At 45.7% G+C, this 21,225-nt stretch overlaps 1 protein-coding gene across 1 annotated transcript in view; it reads right to left on the reverse strand.

Moving 5' to 3' along the window:
- Positions 1 to 821: 821 nt before the first annotated feature.
- The window catches only part of CROCC2 (ciliary rootlet coiled-coil, rootletin family member 2), a 95,476-nt gene continuing 75,072 nt past the window's right edge, over positions 822 to 21,225 (reverse strand). Inside the window, exons 26-30 of the mRNA XM_031957495.1 lie at positions 20,131 to 20,251; positions 18,395 to 18,558; positions 11,703 to 12,143; positions 3,465 to 3,614; positions 822 to 1,548 (exon numbers count right to left, since the gene is read on the reverse strand). Coding sequence (XP_031813355.1) covers positions 1,312 to 1,548; positions 3,465 to 3,614; positions 11,703 to 12,143; positions 18,395 to 18,558; positions 20,131 to 20,251 — 1,113 coding nt within the window. The 3' untranslated portion in view covers positions 822 to 1,311. The remainder of the gene's footprint in view (positions 1,549 to 3,464; positions 3,615 to 11,702; positions 12,144 to 18,394; positions 18,559 to 20,130; positions 20,252 to 21,225) is intronic.

Consider the following 21,225-nt stretch of genomic DNA (forward strand, 5'->3'; position numbering starts at 1 on the left):
AACTATTGTATCTTAGTTCTCTCTGCATCCATTCCTCTTGGCTAAATTCCTTGATTCAGTGCCACAGAATCATGAAATTTCAAAACTGGAAGGGACTTGGGCAGGCGTGGAGTTTAACCCGGACACCCTAGGTCCAACCTGACAAGGGTCACCCAGTCTCAGCTCGGAGATTCCATGGAGGGAGTCCGTGAGAGGTCACCCATTCTGCTTTTGGACAGCGCTAATACATAGGGAGCTTTTCCTGAATTTAGCCTGAAATTGTCTCTTTGAAACTCCTTGCTCCTGTTTCTGCCCTCTGGGACCAAACAAAATATGATTAATCTTTAGTCCTTTTCTGTAACGACTTAAAGCTACTATGGTTCCTTCTAAGCTTTAGGATGAATGCTGTTCCCAGTTCCTTCATATGCTTGGGGCTCAAAATCCTTTACCAACTCTCCAGCTTACCAGTCATTTAAAAACTCTACTGCTCTGAAATGGACACAGTGCTCCAGCTGGTATCTGACCAGGGTGGAGGAACTTAAGTGTCCTGGAGGGAGGAGTCCCATCTCTGATACTTATCAACTGTGGGACTCTACTTCCATTGCTCTCTGATCTCTCAGCTGCCTCCTCCATAAGGTGAGATGGTTCATGGAGATCCTTTCCAGGAAGACCCCGTGATCCTTCTCACCACTGCCCAAGATCAGATGAACTTTGGTGGCCGTCCCAACACACAGCATTGAAATCCCAGATCGCACCCAAAGATTTGAATGCCTGCCTTCACAAGCCTCCCTCACAAGAAGGCGCTGAGATAATACATCTTCAAGGAAGGCCAGATCGCAAGCTTAGAATTTATAGCACATTTGACAGACAGTATCTCACGTGAGCCTCACAACAACCCTGTGAGGTAGGTGCTACAGTTATTATCTCCATTTGATAACCAAAGAAACTGAGGTGAAATGACTTGGACAGGGCCATGTGGCTGGAGGGAACAGGCAGAATTGAAACTCGGGTCAATGACTTTAAACCCAATGCTCTTTCTCTAACCACTATGACCATACAGGTCTAAATTTTTTTCTCTAAAGAGAAAGGACAGATCAAGAGCAGAAAATCTGGGTTCTGGTCCTAGGTCTGTAAGCCTCAGTTTTCTCATTTTAAAGTGGGGACAATGCCTCCCTTCTGAGGAGGCTGTGAACTTCAGTCCCATGAGATAATAGTTGGCGGAGCCCCATGAGCACGGGATGACCACTGGACGGCCACACTGCCATGGCTCCATCCTCTGCTCCTTGGCAGCCTGGCCCGGGACGTGGTGTGGGATCCAACCTAGATCTTGTCTTACAGGCGCCTTCCAGTCTCTGCTTTCCTCGATACCTTACAGAGTGTTCTCTTTAGAGCACTGTTATCCTTTTCCAGCTGGATGGCCGACCGCTCCATCTCCTTGTGCTCTCTCTCCAGGCGGCTCAAAGCTCTCTGCAGGGTGGAAATTTTCTCCTGCAGGGCATGATTCTCCCTCTGGAACTTCTGGGCCGAAGCTAAGGCCTCTTCCTTGCTTTGTCGCTGTCTGTGCACAATCTGGGGGGGGGGGGGGAGGAGAGGAGACAAAGGCCAGCATGGACTTCTTGGAAGGACCCATCCCATCCTGTCTTTCCTGTGGGACTTTCTTTTTATACCCAGCACTTAGTACAGAGGCTGGTATACAGTAGGTGCCTAATAAATGCTTGCCCGCTACTAATGATGACGATATCAATGATGTTCTCTTGGGCCTCAGTTTTTTGTAAAACAAAATGGTGGAATGGATGATCTGTGGGATCTTTTCAGCTTCAAATCTATGATTTTAGGAAACTAGTGACAAAGTTGTAGGGATTTGGTTGGTTGTTTTCTGACCCTGTGAGATGTATGTTGCAATTGTCCTCATTTTACCAATGAGAAAAGTAAGACTTAAAAATATAAAGTGACTTGTCCAAGATGACACAGTTAATAAGGGTCTAAGGCAGGATTAAGTCCAGTCCTTCTTGATGTCACATTCAATATTCTATCAATCATTATACCGTGTACCTCCTCACGATAGTGTATTAACTTGTTAGTCATTGGGCAAAGTTGTCATGCTCGGAGTAAAAGCACAACAACAATTAAATGAGTGTTTATTGATAGTTTAAAAAGTACTTGAATTATAAGATTATAGATTTAGAGCTGAAAAGGATCTTAGATGTTAACAAGTCCAAGCCTCCTCATATTACAGATTAGGCAACTGAGGCATAAAGAGGTTAGATTGGGGTCCTCAAACTTTTTAAATAGGGGGCCAGTTCACTGTCCCTCAGACTGTAGGAGGCCGGACTATAGTAAAAACAAAACCTTTGTTTTGTGGGCCTTTAAATAAAGAAACTTCATAGCCCTGGGTGAGGGGAATAAACATCCTCAGCTGCCACATCTGGCCTGTGGGCTGTAGTTTGAGGACCCCTGGGTTAGATGATTTGACCAGGGTCTCTTGTCAAAGACATATTTGAGGTAAGAAAAAAACTCAGGTCTTTCTGACTCTAAATTCACCACCCTGTTCATCCTGGAAGCCCCTAGGTAATGGTCTGGGTCTTCTAGACTTGTGGGTCTATTTCTGTCCACCTGCTATGTCTCTGTCATTGGATCATTCATTTAAAGTCGGAGGTGATGGGAGAGGTCGTTGGGTCCCATCACCCCACTTTAGGCTCAGGGAAGGTGACTGATTTACCCAAAGTTACCCTCAGAATCAAAAGTTGGAAGGCACCTGGCCAGGTCTTCTGGTTCCAGGTCCAGGAGCCTTTCATCGGCACCAGAATATCATATGACCCAGCTCCTTTTCCAGGGATCTGGGGCCTTGGTGAGTTTTTGGGGACTACTTGCCACATAAAAAGTCTCCCTTGTAATACCTTGTAGTTCCCTTTTACCCACCATGCCCTGCTGCCCCCTGGACCGCTTCTGAGATAACGGTTTTTCCTCATACTCAAACCTTCTTGCTCGGCATCATATTTGCCAGAAATTAATATTGCAACCATAGCTGCGATTCCTGATTTGGGTAAGTATTCTTTGGAGATCAGAACTTCTACCCTTATGTGCAGATGTGAGATCTTGGGAAACAATGCAACCAAGACAAATGGTTTGGGAGGTCTCCGGGGGAGTGCCTCAGGGTCCCATGCTGTTAGCATTTCTGTCAGTGCCTTGGATGAAAGGGATAGTTGGCACTCTCATCCCATTCGCAGATGATGCAAGGCTGGGAGGGACCACTAAGGCCATAGGGGACAGTCAGAATGCAGAGGGATTGCACCGGGCCACCGGAGGCATGATGAAATTAAACAGAGGATAAGGGCCAAGAGCCAGCAGGGTCGCTTTCCTTTCCCCCTTTCCCTCCTTTCCTTTTCCCTCCTTCCTGAGAAGTTGCTTCCCATCTCCTCCTGTGCCCTTTCCCGCACTGGTCCCCTTCAGCCTGATTTTTCTCCTCCTTCCCCTCTGCTCCTCACCTTCTGCAGATGCTCCAGCTGCCCTTCCAGGTCCCGGCTCCTCATCTCCAACTGGGCCAGTTGGCTCTCCAGTCGCTTACTCCTTTCTGCCAGGTTGTGGCTGTGTCTCTTGCTGTCACCCAGGGCTTGGCGGGCAGAGTCCAGATGTTCCTGCAGAAGAAATCGATGTAAATGCCCTACTAGGATTTCAGCTCACACCAGATCTGGTCTCTGGGCTCATGGGAAGATGCAATGGGATGGAGATGTGATATCTCTTTGTCCTCGGACCTCAGGGGTTACTGTGACAGGGGGCTTAGCCAACAGAATACTAGGCTCGAGTGCAGCGTGAGCCTTGTCTCAGGCACTTGGACTGAGGAGTCAAGTTGACAAATATTTTTCAGGTACCTTCAACGTACCAAGCACTAGGCTAAGTGCCGGGGCTACTGTGAAAGGCTAAACGCAGTCCCTGCCCTCTTGGACCTCACAGTCTGGCCTCTTAAACTCTCTTGGCCTCTGGTTTCCTTATCTTTAAAATGGACTCTATACCCACAAGAGTCCCATCCAGTTCAGAACCTGGGATCCTCTAGGCAAGATTCCCTAGTACAAGATGAATGTCTTTAGAAATGGCATCATGGTGAAGGGGATGGTGCCAGAGAAACCTGGAAGAGCTCCATAAACTAACGTAGAATAAAGCGAGCAGAACCAGGAGGCCGATTTCTGCAATGGCAACAATATTGTCAAGATAAACAATTTTGAGAGACTTGGGAGCTCCGCTAAACACGCTGACCAACCACAGTTCCCCAGGGTTCCTGATGGAACGCCCCAAGCACCCACTGATAGAGAGAGATGGACCCAGAGGCAGATTGAGACATCCTTTTTTTGGACCAAGTCAATCAAGGATTGGTTTTGCTTGATTATAGATAAACAGGACTGTAACAAGGGCTTTGTTTTTCTTGTTTTCTTAATGTGGTTGGGGGGGAAGGTGGGAAGGAAAGTGAAACTTCGTTTGAAAATGAAATAAAATCATCTGCCAACTAGGGGAGGGAATGGGGGAAGGAGGGGAAAATGTGCAACAAAAGGTTATGCAAGGGTCAATGTTGGAAAAATTGCCCATTCTCTGTAAATAAAAGGTTTTTTTTAAAAAAAAGAAAACTCAATAAAATTCCATATAAAAACAAAATGGAATAATGACTTCTAAATACTGATGCCTAATATACTGGAATCTTAATGCTGAACTTTGGCTTATCCCAGTGCCCTGGGCAGGAAGGGCAGAAAAATGCTGGCAAATCAAAGTTAAGTTCATTAAGAAGTTTTCTAATATAATGATTTGTCCTAGTTAAGGAAACCATGAACTGGGCTGGAAATATATAATTAAGACTGACTGGCTTTTCAGAATAGGTGCAGGGGAGGCATGGGCATCATGGGCACACGCATGCATTTAGGCACAATGGGTCAACACTGGCATTTGGCCTATCTTCTTTAGCATCAAGATTTGAAATATGAATAGAGCCCTGTGGTTCTGGGTGATGTTTGTCCAGTCTGAGTTGGGAGGCCCTGGGTGAAAGGTCTTTAAGCTCAGGGACTATTTGATTTTTGATACTAGTGTAGTGCCTGGCACACAGTAGGTATCAAGTCAATACTTATTGTGAGCTGATCGATTATATCTATATCTAGATATGTTCAATATATAGGCAGATTGATTATATAGATATTATGTATACGTATGACACAGCATGTGTGTAGTACTTTAAGATTTGTAAAGCCCCTCATACATGTTATCTTATTTGATCCTTACCAAAACCCTGGGAAGTTTATCTGTATGTATAAAAGCATATCTTATATTTCTGGACATTAATGAAACAGGGTGTCCAAACTTTTTGGATCATGTACCTCTAAAAATAAAAAAGAAATTTGGCTAGGTATTCCCCCAATTGTTTAATGATTCTATGATCAAATATCATTTGATCTTTAGCTCATCCTCTTCTAATGACTATTTTCTAATATATTTAATAATAATAAAGAATATAAATAATATTCATAAATAATAATAATAATCAAAATGCAAAGCACTTTCCTTGAGCTTTTTCATTTGTTTTTCACAACAAGCCTAGGAGGCATCGCTTTGGGAGCACCTGGATAATGAGTGCTCGAATGAATGAATGAATGAATGAGTAAAAAACGATTATGAAGTACTCCCCATGTGCTAAGAACTTCCCTAAGCACTGGGGAGACAGTTTCTGTCTTCAAGGAACATACCTTCTAGAGAAGATGATAATATCAATAAAAATAATTTATTAAGTGCCTATCATGTGGCCAGCAATAAAAAAGCAGCACGATACTATCACCAGAGGATATGCAATGTGAGTTGTCAAGGAGCAAGTGTACTGGGGTTTTACACGTGTGTTCTTGATGTGTGTGCCCATCTGCATCCATGCCCTACCTACAATGCTTCCAATATAAGTCCCATCCACATATAAATGCACGTGTTCCCTACATGTGTAACTCTCAAATGTGAGAGTCTTCTCACTGATGGTTCATATACTTGTAGAAGAGGTATTGATGTAGGTTTACAGAGGAAATATCCTATGTCACTTCTCTTCCTACAAGATTTCATTAATTACCTTTTCTTTGCATTAATTATGCTCTCTGTCTGACTGGGAAAAGTAATCATTGGTGGGGGCTCTTGAACTATGGCTATGAGTGGGAAAAGCCAGAGGGTGTCTTAAATCAGAAGTCACATTTCTGAGGTTCTCACTTGACAAGAGGTAGCCCAGGTGCGCCGTGTAAAAATCACGCAACTAGTGATTTACTTAGTGACAGAGGGAATCATTTTGGGAAGAGGGTCGTGTGTTCTTACAGCTGATTGAGTGGAGATGAGAAGACACTGAATAGTATCATGCTATCTCCTAGCTGACGACCTTAAACAAGTAATGGATGAACACACAAACACTGCTTTGATTCTCACCATTCTTCAGAGAAGGGTAACTGACATTTAAAAAAAGTGACCACAACAAGGGGCCGCAAGGAGTCCGGAAGCCGGCCTGGCCGATAAACCCTTGTATGTGCCCAGCGGAGCCCAGCTGCCAGGGCAACATTCACATAAACTGTTTCTGCTCTTATTTTGCAGAGTAGGAGAGAGGAAGAGGAGGCACATTAGAAATCAGCCGGCATCACTGAGTGATGGAGAATCACAGCGTGGGAATGAGTTTCCAGAAAGGTGAGGATCAGAATGTACAACGGTCCCAACCCTGCCACTAACTGGCTTTGGGCCGAGGTCAGCCTCCTCCTCGGAACCCGGTCTCTCTATCCAGAATGTGAGGGAGCTAAATTAGGTGACCTCTTGCGTCTCCTTGAGTCAGTATTGTGGCTGATCATGGATCATGGAGGCCCAGTGTGCATTCCCTGCTGATAACTGAAGATGAGACAGGGCAAGGGAGGCTGCTATGGTGTGGTGATGGGATACATGCTCATGGTCCTGGTCTTTTCTCTTTGGCTCTTTCTCCTCCCCTGTTCTCCTCCCCTCCTTCTCCTTTCTTCTCCTCCTTCTCCCTTCTTCCTCTTCTCTCCTTCTCCCTTCTTCTTCTCCTCTCCTCCCTTCTTCTCCTCTTCCCCTTTCTTCCTCTCCTCTCCTTCTTCCTCCTCCCCTCTTTCTCCCTTCTTCCTCTCCTCTCCTTCTCCTCTGGTTGAGGGAGGGTAGGTTTAGAAGGCTGAGGGTGGGGGAAGGGCAGGGCATCAAGCTTTAATGAGGAGATGAAGTGATATGGGGAACCTGGATCAGACCCGTCTAAAGGGGGAAACCAGCCGATTGGGGAAAACGGAGGTTACGCCTTTGGCACAGGTTTTGGTCGCACAAACCTGGAGTATATAATCTTTCATACTCTGGAGGGCAATTAAGTCAATCCACACCATTCTCTGTCCTCGGCTAAGTAACACCAGGTGCTCTGGGCTTGTGGCTGAAGGCAGCAAATGCTTATTGTCCGGAGTGTGAGATTGCAGCCCGACCCTGTTTGTCACCCCTTAAGAAGCAAGACGGTGGGGGTGCTATGGAATGAGCTCTTTCTGGGCCCTGAGAGTCCTTGGCTCCCACCGCCATTTGCTGACTGGGAGCCTGAGGGAGTCACGGGGCATCTCATCCAGAAAATGGGGGTAGCGTTCCCTCGAGAAGCAAAGTGACACAGAGGAGCCGTGGCTGGTTTTGGAGCCAGGAGCGTGGGTTCAAGCCTTTTCTCAGATAGATCGTAAGGACAGGTTACATTTAGAACCCAGAGAAGAAATAGCTCTGGCCTTGTAGGAGCCGTGGCTGGTTTTGGAGCCAGGAGCGCCGGTTCAAGCCTGTCTTGGATACATTGTAAGGACAGGTTACATTTAGAATCTAAGGAAAAAATAACTGTTCTTATAGAGGATCTGGCTTCCAATCTCACCTCTGACTGTTCGTAACGGTGTATGAATGGACTTGTGTGCCCGGAGCCTCGGCTTCTTCCCCCGGTATGAGGGGAGGGATAGATGAGATAGTTTCTGCTGCTCTTTCTAGAACTGTGATACACTTGAAGGGGCAGAACCTCATGGTTCAGATGAGGAAACTGAGGGCTAAAAAGCAGAAGTGACCTTTCCAGGAAGCTGAGTCAGGATTCAAATCCAGGACTTCCTGGCTTTCAGTCCCCCCAGGCTGTGTGTGCTGGGCTGCATTGGTTCTCAGAGGATGCCTCATCTAACACTCTCTGACTTGTGGATGGCCAGCTGACTGACACCCATGGGGGTCCGGACATAAATGTGTGTATCTGGGTACCTGCCTCCTCAGTGTCGATAGAGTCTGCCCATACATATATACATACATAATGTAAACACACACACACATATATATTCCATGCATGTTTGTGCACACATGTGTCTCACTGGCTCTGGCAGAACTAGCTGATCTCTAGAATCTCTTCCAGAGATCACACTCTATATTCTGCGAAAAAGAGTCAACAATATGTCTTTTGTGGCCCTTCTACTTCCCTTTAACCCCCCCCCTTTCTAACTTTCCTTGTCCCCAAGAACATCAAGCAGCCATCTCAGATCTGCCCATCTTTCTCTTCCCTGCAAGTCAAAAAAGTATCCCCTAAGAAACTAGGGTCTTCTCACAGGGTATTTCAGATGATTCTGGTTGGGGGAAGTGTTTGGAGATGGGAGGAGGAATTAGAGATTTCTTTTCCCACTGCTAGCTCCAGCCCAGTTCCAATCACCTACGAGGCCCTGCTTAATTAGAGTATTAGCCTGGAGAACAAAAACGACATGAGAGCAAAAATTAAAGGTCTGAGATTAGATTTCTCTTGTGTGGCTTTAGAAAATTAGAAGTTACCGAGAGGCAGATTTAGGATTAATAAAAGGAGAAAATTAAATGGAACTGGCTGCTTTAGGATGTAATAAATTGCTTATAACTAGAAACTTTCAAGTGGGGCTGGATGACTACGGGTCAGGTACATGAGTTAAATTAGATGGCCTTGAAGGTGCTTTTCAATCCTGAGATTTAGGGATTCGGGGAATCTCTGATTTGAAGTCTCTAACTTTGTGATTCTAATTCTGGGTTCTTTAATGCTCTGGGTAAGAGGTTCCATGATTCTGTGATCCTGGGATTCTTGACATCTGCTCTAATAGCATCTGGGCCATGTTCCTGAAGTCTCTATTTCTGAGAGTTTGGAATTCTAAATCCTAATGCTTTCGGATTCTGAGAGTCCTCCAGGCCCCCGCACTGAATTTGTGAGATCTCGTGATTCTGAAATACTAGAATCTTGATGTTCAGCGATTTGGAAATTCTGAGACTCTGATTCTGGGATGATTCTGAGATTTCACAACTGATTCTGAAATCTTGTTGAAGAATTCTAGGATTCTTGATTCCCAAAGTTCTGGGATGTATGGAATTGGGGTCCTGAGATTCTGGTTCAGAGATAGAGGCAGAATGATTCTGATAGTGACATGTCACTGGCTCTCTGCTTCTAGCCTGGGGGATTCTGAAACACTTGGGATTGTTTTGCTTCGGTGCTCCTGGAACTCTGCCAGGGGATTGTGCATCTCCATAGCTCAGTGCTTCTCACTTTGAGATGCTGAGAGCCTGGGAGCACGAGATCCTGGAGTTTCGAGACTATAATTTAGGGATTTATTCTAAGACTCTGGGATTCTGCTTTTAAAGTTCTGGGACCCAGATGAATTAAAAAGTAAAGCTTTCAGGAGCACACTATCCAGCTGCCTGCTTTCAGGTCCTCTGCAAGTGGAGCTACCGGCTCAGGAAAGCAAAGACTGGAGCTGGTCAGGGACGCCCTTTCATATTGTCTCAGTCACTTTGCTCCAAGCAGTGGCTTCATTGTTCTCTGCACTTGATCTTCCACTTCAGCCTCTGAGCCTTTGCAGGTGTGATCCTCCAGGTCTCAACTGTGCTCGCTACTTTCCACCCTCTTGGAGCAAGGGAGCTTCCTTGAGCTCGAGTGTCCCGTCTGTATAGACAAGTCTTTCCCACTCCTCAGTATTATCCTCCTTCAGTCTTCTCCAAGTTGCTCTAAAGATACTTTATTTATTCTTCTTCTTTACTTCTTCAGGCACATGTGGCACCTCTCCGTTCAGCAGAACATAAGCTCCTTGAAAGCAGGGAACCTTTCATTTTTGTCTTTAATAGGGTCCAGCACAGTGTCAGGCACATAGTGGGTGCTTAATTAATACTCATGAGGTTGAACTGAAAGACCTTGTGTACATATTGGCAATTTATTTACCTCATTTAGTGAATGTAGACAAGACATTTTCTTGGTCAGTCAATAAGCATATATTAAGTACCTTCTGTGTACCAGATTGGAACACAACAAGTCCTGGGGATCCAAAGATAGGCAAAAACATAGACCCTGCCTTCAAGGCATTTATGTCACAATGGGGAGACAGCATATAACTACACACATAAAAGAATATGCAATATAAATGGAAGATATCTTAAGGGAAATGGGCTAGCAGTGGGGTAAGGGTGAGGATGGTCTTCTGCACAAAGCAGGATTTGAGCTGAGTCTGGAGGAAAACTGAGGAATTTAGGTTAGGGAATAGTGTGGTTAGAACACAAGGTGTGGGAACAGTCCTTCCTTTTCTTTTTTCCATTTGAGAAACTATGGAAAATAAAACATCACCCCAAGAGATATGAACTGAAGAGCCATGGATGGGGTTGGTATCTGGGCCCTGACTGGCACAAAGAGAAAAGAAAAGTAACCGGTGAAGGGGCCTGTAGAAAGTGAGCACTGACAGCTGGCAGGAAAGAGATCTTCGGGGAGAGATTTCTCTGCCGCCATCTTGCTCTAAAGAAATGGAATTAAGATGTGGATTGGAAATATGATGGAAGGGGTCCTGCAAAGCTGTATAGAATGGCTTGAGGAAGAGGAGAGATCCATGGAGATCCTGTGCTTTCCCTCCCTCTTCAAGAAGCAGAAAACCAAGAGCCCTTCAGGATCAAGGAAGTCATTATCCTTGGTTGGCAGTCTCCAGGAGAAGGGATTTGTATAATTCCTTGGGATTGATACCTAGTTGTTTTTAATAAAACCCCGGGATATTGTGAATTGCATGCTGGCAAATAGGGAGTCAGCCTCTATTTTCTCATAGGTGTCCAACATTTATTGTTCCAGGGTTCCCCAGTTAAAGCCCTGAGGCAAGAGATTAGGGTGTTCCTCAGAGTGTACCCAGACCTTCTGATGCAATGAAGAAGTACTTGAAATGTAGCGTTGCCATCTGAATTGGTCTGAGCCCAATGTCTGTCTCAGTGAGCTCCCAAATCATTCATACTAAATCTGGCAGAGTTTGGTACTGAAGAAGAGTTTGGTACTGAAGCACAAACTGTGCTTCCTGCTCTGTCCTTCTACCCTAGCATCAGTAGCATGGGTCTCTCCTGCCTCACAAAGGAGGCCTGGTACCAACTCGTCCTTCCTCCAACCCATTGGCTTGGAATCCCCATCACTGAGTGTGCCATAAAAGGTGTACGTTGAACCCTGACTCTCTCCCCGGCTGCCCTGCCCATTCCTGGCTATCTTTCGTCCATGCCCTATATTTCAGTGCTGCTCCCCCCCCCCAAGTTACCTGCTATCTCTTCTGTATCTTGTAGCTACCCATTTATAGGAGAAGTGGAAACATCCTGAAGGCAGGAAGTGTGGTTTTTGGTTTCCTTTGTGTTCTTGGGACCAGCACAATGCTTGGCACATGTGGGCACTTAGGGAATGCTCCCTGGCTGACCTCCTGGGCCACAAAGCACTAGCTCACCTGCAGTAGCCGCCGGTCATGTTCGGCAGCTGCCAGCGCCTTGCGGAGATGGGCCACATCCTCCTGGAGGCCGCAGGAACTGCTGGTGGCATCGGCCAGGGCCTGGGTAAGGCTCTGCACACGCTCTTTGAGGTGGCTCTCTGCCTCCTCGGTCCTGGCCAGCTCGTGGCTCAGATGCTCGAGCTCCTGCTGCCGGGAGGCCAGTCTGGTCGTGCTCTCCTCCAGCTGGGCCCCAAGCCCCTGCACCTGCTCGCGATAGGCCTGGACCTCGACCTCCCGGCTGCTCAGACTCCTCTGCGCCCGCTGAAGATGCTCTTGGGTGGCCTGCTGGCTCAGCTCCAGCTTGATGGCTCGGCACTCAGAGGCCTCCAAGGCTTCCTTGAGTTTCCACTTTTCTGAGTCCAGCCTGGCTTCCTTGGCCTTCAGTCTGCTGAGCTTCTCCTGTGAAGTAGAGAGTCATGGCATCAGGCTTCCTGCCAGGGGGCTCCCAACCCTCCCCCTCAATCTTGTCCATCTCTCCTTCCTGACCCAGGATCCGCTAGTAAACTCAGGTTCCCAGCTCTACCCTGAAGGGGCAGGGGGAGCAGAGGCCATTGAAGGGAAAACATGGCACCCAGAAGCAATGATGTTCTTAGAGATGTTAGAGAGCCTGATAAAACACTCAGGATACAAGGAATGAAGCCCACGTTTATCATTTTACCACTTAGGAAACTGAGGCCAGAGGATGTGCCTTATTTACGGGAACCTGGGTTCAGAGAATGGCAGAGCTGGCAGCGACCTTGGAAGCCTTAGGCCGACTCACTGTGGATAGGAATCTGAGATCAAGCAGAGCAAGTCCACAATGCAATGGGACAAATGGGTCTCCCACAGAGTCGGTCAGCCAAGAAGCACTAATGAAGATTTTACTATGAGTTACCCACTGTGCTGAAAGTGAGAATACAAAGAAAGGCAGAAACATGGTTCCTGCCCTCAAGGAGCATACATTCTATTGGGACACATGTTGTGTGGAAAAGGAGGTGCCTACAAGACAGACCCAAAGTGGACGGAAGGCAATCCGAGCGAGGAAGTGCCACAGCTGGAGAGAAAGGCCTTTAGAGAAGGAGTGCATCAGAGCTGGATCTGAACAGAGCCAGGAGGGAGATGGGAGCAGATCCATGGAGGCTTTGTTGTTCTCTGCATCTGTTTCACCAACAGGCTTCCTACAGGGCTGGGCTGGGGTGAGTGGAGTAGGGGCTGCCTTCTGGGCTGTTTTGGCAGCCATTTGAATTCACTCCACTCACTACCAGCCCCAGGAGAAGTGCCTGAACACTTTAGTGTAGCTTAGGGTCATTACCCCCACCAAGGATTCCATTTTACTTAGATGCCATACCTTGGTCTTTCACTAAGATCTGCTGCTTATTATCCTAATTGAGACAATAAGTTATCCATAAAAAAAAGCTAAGACCAGGTGAATCTGAGCAGGGAAATAAAAATCTGAATAACAATAGGACCAGGACTCCCTCCATTAAGGCTTTGTGCTCAGGAGCTCCTTGACCTGCCCCAATTGACCAGTGGTCAATCAGCACGCCTAAAGTGCCTACAAGGTGAATAAAGGAAAAGAAACAGGAGGATTGGTTAAGCAGAAAATATGTTTAATTTGGAGTCCAAGGACCAGAGTTCCAGTCCTCTCTCCCCTTCCTGTCTGCAGATGGTGGCAATTTGCTTTCTTCCTTTATTTGTAAAGTGATGAGCTATGATCAAGTCTATGATGCCATAAACTATGATTATATATATTTGAAAAGGCTCCAGGTGTGTTCCAGGTCATAGGAGAGTAGATCTAGAGAGAAGGCTTTTTATCCATTTCTTCATGTTAAAAATGGGGAACTGAAGTTCAGAGATTTTAAGGTCACCCATTCTGTCAGAGCACTGACACTGAGCAGTACAGGGTCCTGCCAGTGACAGGAGGGAAAGCTTCTTCCATTGTTCCACACTCTCACTGAGAATCTCCTGGGGCTTAGGATTTCAGGGGCAACAATAGCTGGCGGTTTTTGTATAATTACAAAGGTTATTACGTAGTTACAAGGTTTCCAAAGCACTTTAGGTACATTGTTTTAGGCTTGGGATTTCAGGGGCAACAATAGTTGATGGTTTTATATAATTTATAAAACATAATTACAAGGTTCACAAAGTACTTTAGGTACATTGTTTCGCTTGCTCCAGGATTGGTATAACTCCAAGAATTAAGCTCTCTGGTGATTATTATTCCCATTTTACATAGGAGCAAAACAAACAAAACTTCTCCATTATAATCCTGAAGTCTGAGACCTAGTAAGATGTCAGGAGCAATTCCCTGTGTCTAAGAGTACAGGCTCCGTATTTAATTTATGCTGACTGAATTGCTTCACCTCCTTGCCCTTTCCACCTCCAATCAAAATCAATACCTCCCCTCTTCTGACTTACTTTGAGGTGGAAAACAGCCATTCCTGCATCCCTAGTCCCCTGGGCTGTTTCCTCCTGCTAATATTGCCAGGAAAGTTAGAAAAAAAGCAATCACAACATAATATGCCATAGATGCCGAGACTTTGAAGGGACCTGAAAGATTGATTTCAGTCCCCTCAGTTTACATGAGGAAAATGAGCCCCAGGGAGACAAAGTTCCTGTTGAGAAACCCCTCAGTTCTTACATGATGGTCCAGGGTATGACCTTCCAAAAAATCCCCTCCCCTTTGATTTGAGGAAGCGGGATGAATGTAAATACTATTTCTTTTTCCAAGAAAATATGTATCTTTTAAAATCACTACTGAAGACATGATCAGAGTTGAATTCATGGTAGCACTTTTAAGTTCTGCAAAATATTTTATAAATATATCATTTGATTCTTACAGCAAGTCTGTGAAGAATAAGTCCCTATGTGAAAGACCACTGGTTAAAGAGATCTATATGGAAAACAGGAACTCAAGGGTTACTTAGTTAAAAAAAAAACCCCAACAAAACCAACAGCAGCAACCAAGTACTTTGGGAGGAAGGGCTCCTGGGAAAACTTGAAAGTATTTTGACAGGAAATAGGTTTAAACCAGTTCTTATATCACCCACCACAATTAACCATTATGAATATGAATATGAAAGGTCATACCACCAAAAGATCCCACAACAGCAACAACAATAACAACAACAACAAAAACCCCAAACCAAAAATCTTAGGGATCAGAAGGTGCTCGTTTTCAGAATTATAGTTGGTGAAAATTTCATAACCAAATGAGTGATAGAGTTTATTTTAAAAAGGACAAAACAATGTCAATAATGTAAAATCAAAATATTTTTGAAGATCAAAATGAATGCAGCCAGAATAATAAGAAAAACTATCAAGTGGGAAAAATTTTCACACTGAGTTTCTACAGTAAAAGATTTTTTAGCCAGGATATACAAGAGAGCAAAAATATGAGGCCATGTTGTTTCCCTAATTTATAAAGTGGTCAGAAAACATAAGCTATTTCCAGAAGAATTATCCATTCATAAACAGAGAGGAAAGAACACTTCAGATAATGAATCCTGAAAGAAATGCTGATTAAAAGAAGTGTCACTTTCTAGCCATCAAATTAATAAAAATGATAAAAGATGTTGGTAGTCTTGGGAGGACTACAGAAAAATAGCAAGAGTAATACACTCTTGGTGGGATTGCTATTAAGTCTGACCATTTTGTAAAACATTTTGAATTATTATGGAAAAAAATTATCAAACTGTTCAAACCTTATGATCACAGATTGGGTACTCTAAGGAATTTCTTCCTTCCTTCCTTCCTTCCTTCCTTCCTTCCTTCCTTCCTTCCTTCCTTCCTTCCTTCCTTCCTTCCTTCCTTCCTTTCTTTCTTTTTTTCTTCTTTCTTTCTTTCTTTCGCTGAGGCAATTGGGGTTAAGTGACTTGCCTAGAGTCACACAGTTAAAAAGTGTTAAGTATCTGAGACCAGATTTGAACTCAGGTCTTCTGAGTTCAGGGCTGGTGCAACTAGCTGCCCCCACTCTAAGGAATTTAAAGACAGAAAAGATGAGCCCATATATAACAAAATATTAATTGTGGGAGCAAAAAAGTAGAACCAAAGTAAATACCATTTTTGGAGGATGGACTATTTAGATTTGAAAGAGCAAAAGCAGGAGAGCAATAATTATGAAAACAGTGATTTCTGTAGTATCCTGTTTACTTTAAGACATCACAGCTTCTATTGGACATTAATAATGGCAAGAGCATGCAGTGGTTAGGGCTTGGGGTCAGGATGATGGTTTTATATCCATCTCAGACACTTACTAGATGTGTGACTCAGAGCAAGACACTTAATGTCTCTGTGCCTCAATTTCCTGATCTGTCAAACGAGGGTGGCCCATGATGGCCTCTAAAGTCCCTTGTAGCTCCACATCTATGTGTTACTGATCCACGAAGTGGCAAAGTGTCCCAAGGAGAGTGAGCCAGGTGGTGATCTGCTCCCCAAGTACAGGCTGAAAGAACTGGGGACGTTTAACCTGGAGAAGAGCATCTTTGGAGGGGCATTAAAGCTCCCGTGGGTGCTCAGTCATCAAGAGGAATCTGATTTACTCTTCTTAGCCTCAAGGAGCAGAACTGAGGAGAATGGCTCGAAGTTGCAGGGAGGCAAATTAGGCTGGAGATCAGGAAAAAGTGACTAACGGGGAGAGCTGTCCAAAGTGGAATGGGCCGCCCCAGGAGGTCTGCAAGCGCGTCTTCTGCCTGCATCCCTCCCCGTCCCAGGCACCCCTCCCCCTCCCATCTCACTGGAATTCTTCAAGCAAAATCTGGATGACGGACGACTTGCCAAGTCCACTGGAGAGGGGATTCCTGTTCAGGTGTGGGTTGGACTAGATAGTTGTGGGGGTTTCTGCCAACTCTGAGGTACTCTTGCAGGGATTACTGCTGATATTTTACAAAATGGAAACTGAGGCGCCAAGTTTTGGGCTCTTACCATTACACCATGCTGCTCACCCTTGGGAGAACCATTCATATCTTTGAGTCTATTGCCTTAGTCAGCTCTCCTGGGATTATGGGACCTCTGTGCAGCTCTTGGGGACCAGGAAACAAGCTACCTCCTTCTCCTTGCTTACAGATCCTCTGATTGAGCTGGCCTGCTGGTGCTACTGAGCTGGTCCCCGTGAGCAGCAAGCCCAGGCAGCATGCTCTGACATGCGTCTTATGGCACAGGGGCAGCCCTGTCTATGCTCTCGTGTTTGGGGAATGCTGTGCCCAATTTGACAGCCCTGGGCTTGTTGCTGTATTGTTCCTTTATTTAATTCCCAGGGTAGCCCTGGAAACGGGGAGAGATTTACTTTCAAACAAGAATTTGACTGTTTGCATAGCACAGTCTCTCATTTAATTAGAGAAATATGTTTTTAATTAACTTTCCCTTGACAAATATCCTGGCTTATATGAAGTGGGGGGTGGGAAGGAGGAGAAATCAGTTTTCAAAAACCAAGGAAGTTGTGTAAAACCCAGAGTTCCTTTTAAAAAGTTCTAGAGAACATCAAGAGCAGCCAGAGAACCTTTGCTTGGCAACCTCAACGTCCATTCGGAGCGAAATGGGCACAACAAAGCAGAGAAAGGCAAAGAAGTCTCCCGGAGTCATAACAAAAAGAGGAGTTTTCTGATTTTTATAAGATCATAGAGAAATATGGAGCCACCACGGTCATCTGTTTTAAATCACTTCAGTTTTCAAAGGAAGAAACTGAGTCCCAGTGAGGTAAAGCCACTTGTCCAGGTCACTTGAGAGGTCTGAGACAGGACTGGAACTGTAATGTAGATCTCCTGGTTTCTGCTCCAGGATATATCACGTGGCCTCCCTGTCGCTACATTCTCCCCAATTTCCCTTTTGTCAAAAGGACTGCTGCTGTGTGTCAAGGCCAACCTGGCCTCCGCTGCTGGTTGGGGATAGAAGGAAAAACCGGGGTGATGTCTGGGATCATAGTCTAGGCAGGAGGTGATTATGAGCAAGAGGAGCCATGGAGGATGGAGGTTTTCCAACTCAAGGCAGAGGCTTCCACTGGGACTCAGGCCATAGTACATGGAATGGGAAAATGTCACATCTCTGTGCTGTGCCATAGCGGAGAAAGGCCTTTGTTTGGGATACATTTGGAAGAAAGACATCAGTTTCCCCTGCAAATCATGGTCTGGCCTTGGATTCATCTGAGTGTGTGTTTTCATGGATGCAAAATGAATGAACTTCCAGCAGAGGCCAGGGATCTCTTGTGGGTTATGTCACACATGTTTGGGTAGGAGTGGAACTGATGTCCCCCGAGGCGCCTTCTAACTCTCAAAATCTATCATGGGTTTGCTGGAGAACGCTTGAATGGAGGCTTTGGATATGACCCCGACAATCGGAGGTCAATTTGGGAGACAGTGAGGTATGGTGAAAAGAATTCTGGTCTGAGCAGAGGGCCTGAGTTCAAAACCCTGCTCCACCCCACCCTCCCTCTGAATGATACTGGACAAACTTCTTCAGACCTCCATTACCTCATTTGTAAAAGGAGAGACTGGAAAAAGCTTCTAGCTCGAGATAAATGTCTCAGAATTCTTGCCTTGCAAGGCACCTCGGGGCTGGAGTGGCTTTTTCTCTAGGATTCTCTTGTATGGCAAATGCTCCCATGTTCACGGTTCCAGGTGCCAAGGGAGGGCTGGCCCCAGGTTCTCCTCTCCCAGCCCCACGTGGGGCTCACTCACCTGCAAGCTTCTTTTCTCTTCCTGGCTCATGTGGATGTTGTGTTCCAACATAGACAGCTGCTCGGAGCACTCCTGATGCTCCCTCTCCGCCTGCCGGATGGTCTCTTCTTGCAGCATCAAGGCAGTCTGGGCGCTCGTGAGGCGCCCGTCTACACCTCGCTTGCCTGTTTTGTTACAGAGAAAGATAAGACACCGAACTCTTCCCAAACCTCCCTTATCCCCCACTTTCTTATGTTTGTAGGATTCCCCACTCCTTAGAAAGCACAGGGATGAGACCACAGAGACTGTTTTAGAGACTTTCTATCAGATTAGAATCATGAATGAGGGTCTTGAATGATATTATCACTCAGCCAAGCACTGATTAAGCACCTACTGTGTTCCAGATACTATAGGGGAAACAAAGGTAGAAATGAAGCAATCCCTGTCCTCAAGGAACTGTGTTCTCTCCCAAACAGTTCTTTATGTCTTCTCCCTGCACCTGGCCATATTACCCTGTGGAGACCTCCACTTCCGTTTTGGTCACTCACATTTGTCATCTTGGAGTCATCCTTGAATCTGCCTTCTCCCTCATCCCCAGGAGTTACCAAACCTTGTTGATTTTCCTTTAGAAGAACTCTAGGTTCCTTCCCCTTTTCTGCACTCACATCATCACTCCCTAAGTTCGGGCTCTGGCCTGGGCTATTGCACGCGTCTCCTAATCAATCTCTTTGCCTTATTTGTCTCCTTTCTAAAGAAGCCTTCAAACAGCTCAGAATATTTAGCGGTTCCCTGTCTCCTCTCTTGCTATCTCTTCCATCACTTCTGAGAAGCAAAGAAAAATCTACTTTATCCTCTGAGATAATATGGAAAGTCCTCAGTCTGGCCTTTAAAGCCCTCAGTAATCTGACCCCAAATGACCTTCTGAGAGATTTCATATTCCTGACCTAATGCACTCGATATTTCATCCAAGCTGGTGAACGTGCTGCTATCCACACTCAATGGGGTGTCTCCAGACTCCTTGCCTGGCAGAGCTTATCCCCATGCCTGGAATGCCCCTCCCCCACCCCAGCACTAGCCCCCAGAATTCCCAGCTTCCTTCATAACTCAGCTCAGGGGCCGTCCGATCTCTGCAAATCTTTCCTGGATCCTGCCTCAGTTATTCTCTCCTTCCCTCAAAGGATCTTGCATTTGTTTTATCTGTGTACATATTGATTACCCCCATAGAATGCAATCTCCCCGAAGGCAGGAAGTGATCGATTTTTGCCCCAATCTAATGCCTCCTATGTAGTCAGCATATACTATGGATTGTGCCTTACACTGAATCGATCAGATGAAGGCTTGGCAAGTCTGGGGACTGCCTCGTCACCTGAGGACACAGAAACAAGTTTTCTAATAACTTCTCTGAGGGCGGGCTAATGGCAGAATTTCATCTTTGGAGGATGACAAATCTCTTTCTCGAAGGGCTTCTGTGCCCTTGTTCTTAACTCAAAAGAGAAACAAAGTTGGGGTCTCCTGACCAAGAAGATCACTAAAGTAAGTCCTGCCTCTCTGCCACCCCTGCTCCCTAACTACAGCAGGCCGAGCAGAGAGGGGCCCCCTGGTTTCTAGGTCAAGGAGTGCCTTCTATTCCCATCTGTCCGCTCCTCAGCTCTCCCGCTGCCCCATCCACAATGTGCTTGGCAATAAATCTTGCTCTTTTGCAGCAGATGAAGCCATGAATCGGGTCTCTGGAGAAGAGAGATGAATGAGTGACTGGCCTTCCTCAGCATCTGCCAGAGACTTTTGCAGCTGCAGGATGCGAGTCTTGCTCTGGTCAAGGTCAGCCTTCAGCTCGTTCAGCTGACAGTTCAGGTTCACTACCTGGACCCGTGAGTCATCCTGGGAGGAGAGAAAGTCACGTTTTTGAAGGCAGGGGATAAGGGGAAGGGGAGGAGAAGAAATTGTGGGAATTTCATTTCCCAAGCTCAGTGGAAGCATGGTGACAAAGACATGACCTTAAAGGGGAGAGAGGGGGCTGGAATGAGAGTGGGAGACCTGCTTTTAAACCCAGAGCAGATCACTTAACCGAACGGGACTTAGTACAGAATGTGAGGGTCAAAAAGGGGCTCATTTAGTTCAAATCATATAGAAAGGAAAGCTCCCTGATAGGGTAGTTTTGAAAAGTGGCCTCCATATGAAATCATCTCAGGAGAGAGAACCCCGGCCTTGTGGAGGCAATACATCCCACTTCTGGGCAGCTCTGGGGTGTGAGGAAGCAGTCCCCCCCCAACAAACTGGAATTAGTCTTTTTGCAGCTTCTCTTTCTGGTTCTCCATCCTCTGGGGTCAAAGAGAACAAATCAGAGCCTTCCTTTACATGATTGAACTTTAAATACTTGAAGACAGTTCCTCCCATCCCCCCAGTCTTCATTTCTCCAGCCTAATCACTCTCAGTTCCTTCAGCCAAGTCTCACAGGACATTAATTTTAAGGTTTTTTGCCATCCTGATTGCACTTCTCAGGATACTCTTTAGCTGTGCTACCCACCATTGAGCACAGTACCCCGGAAGAGGCCTGGCAAGGGGAGGGCCAGGTGGGATTCTCACCTCCCTATTCCTGAAAGTCATAACCCCAAATTGCAATTAGCTTTTGCGACAGCCACATATCATGCTAGTGATCCACTAATACTCCCAGAACTTTTTCGGAACATTTATACCTTTCCCATGTTGTACTCAGGGAATGGATTGTTTTGTGACCAATTATAAGACTTTCCCTATTGGATTTCATCTTCTTAGGTTCAAGACAATGAATGCTCTTGCCTATGAAATCCTAATGGATTCTGAGATTTTCATCCACAGCATTTGCCATCTCCCAA

This window comes from Sarcophilus harrisii, chromosome 3 (assembly GCF_902635505.1).
Source record: "Sarcophilus harrisii chromosome 3, mSarHar1.11, whole genome shotgun sequence".
Taxonomy (NCBI): domain Eukaryota; kingdom Metazoa; phylum Chordata; class Mammalia; order Dasyuromorphia; family Dasyuridae; genus Sarcophilus; species Sarcophilus harrisii.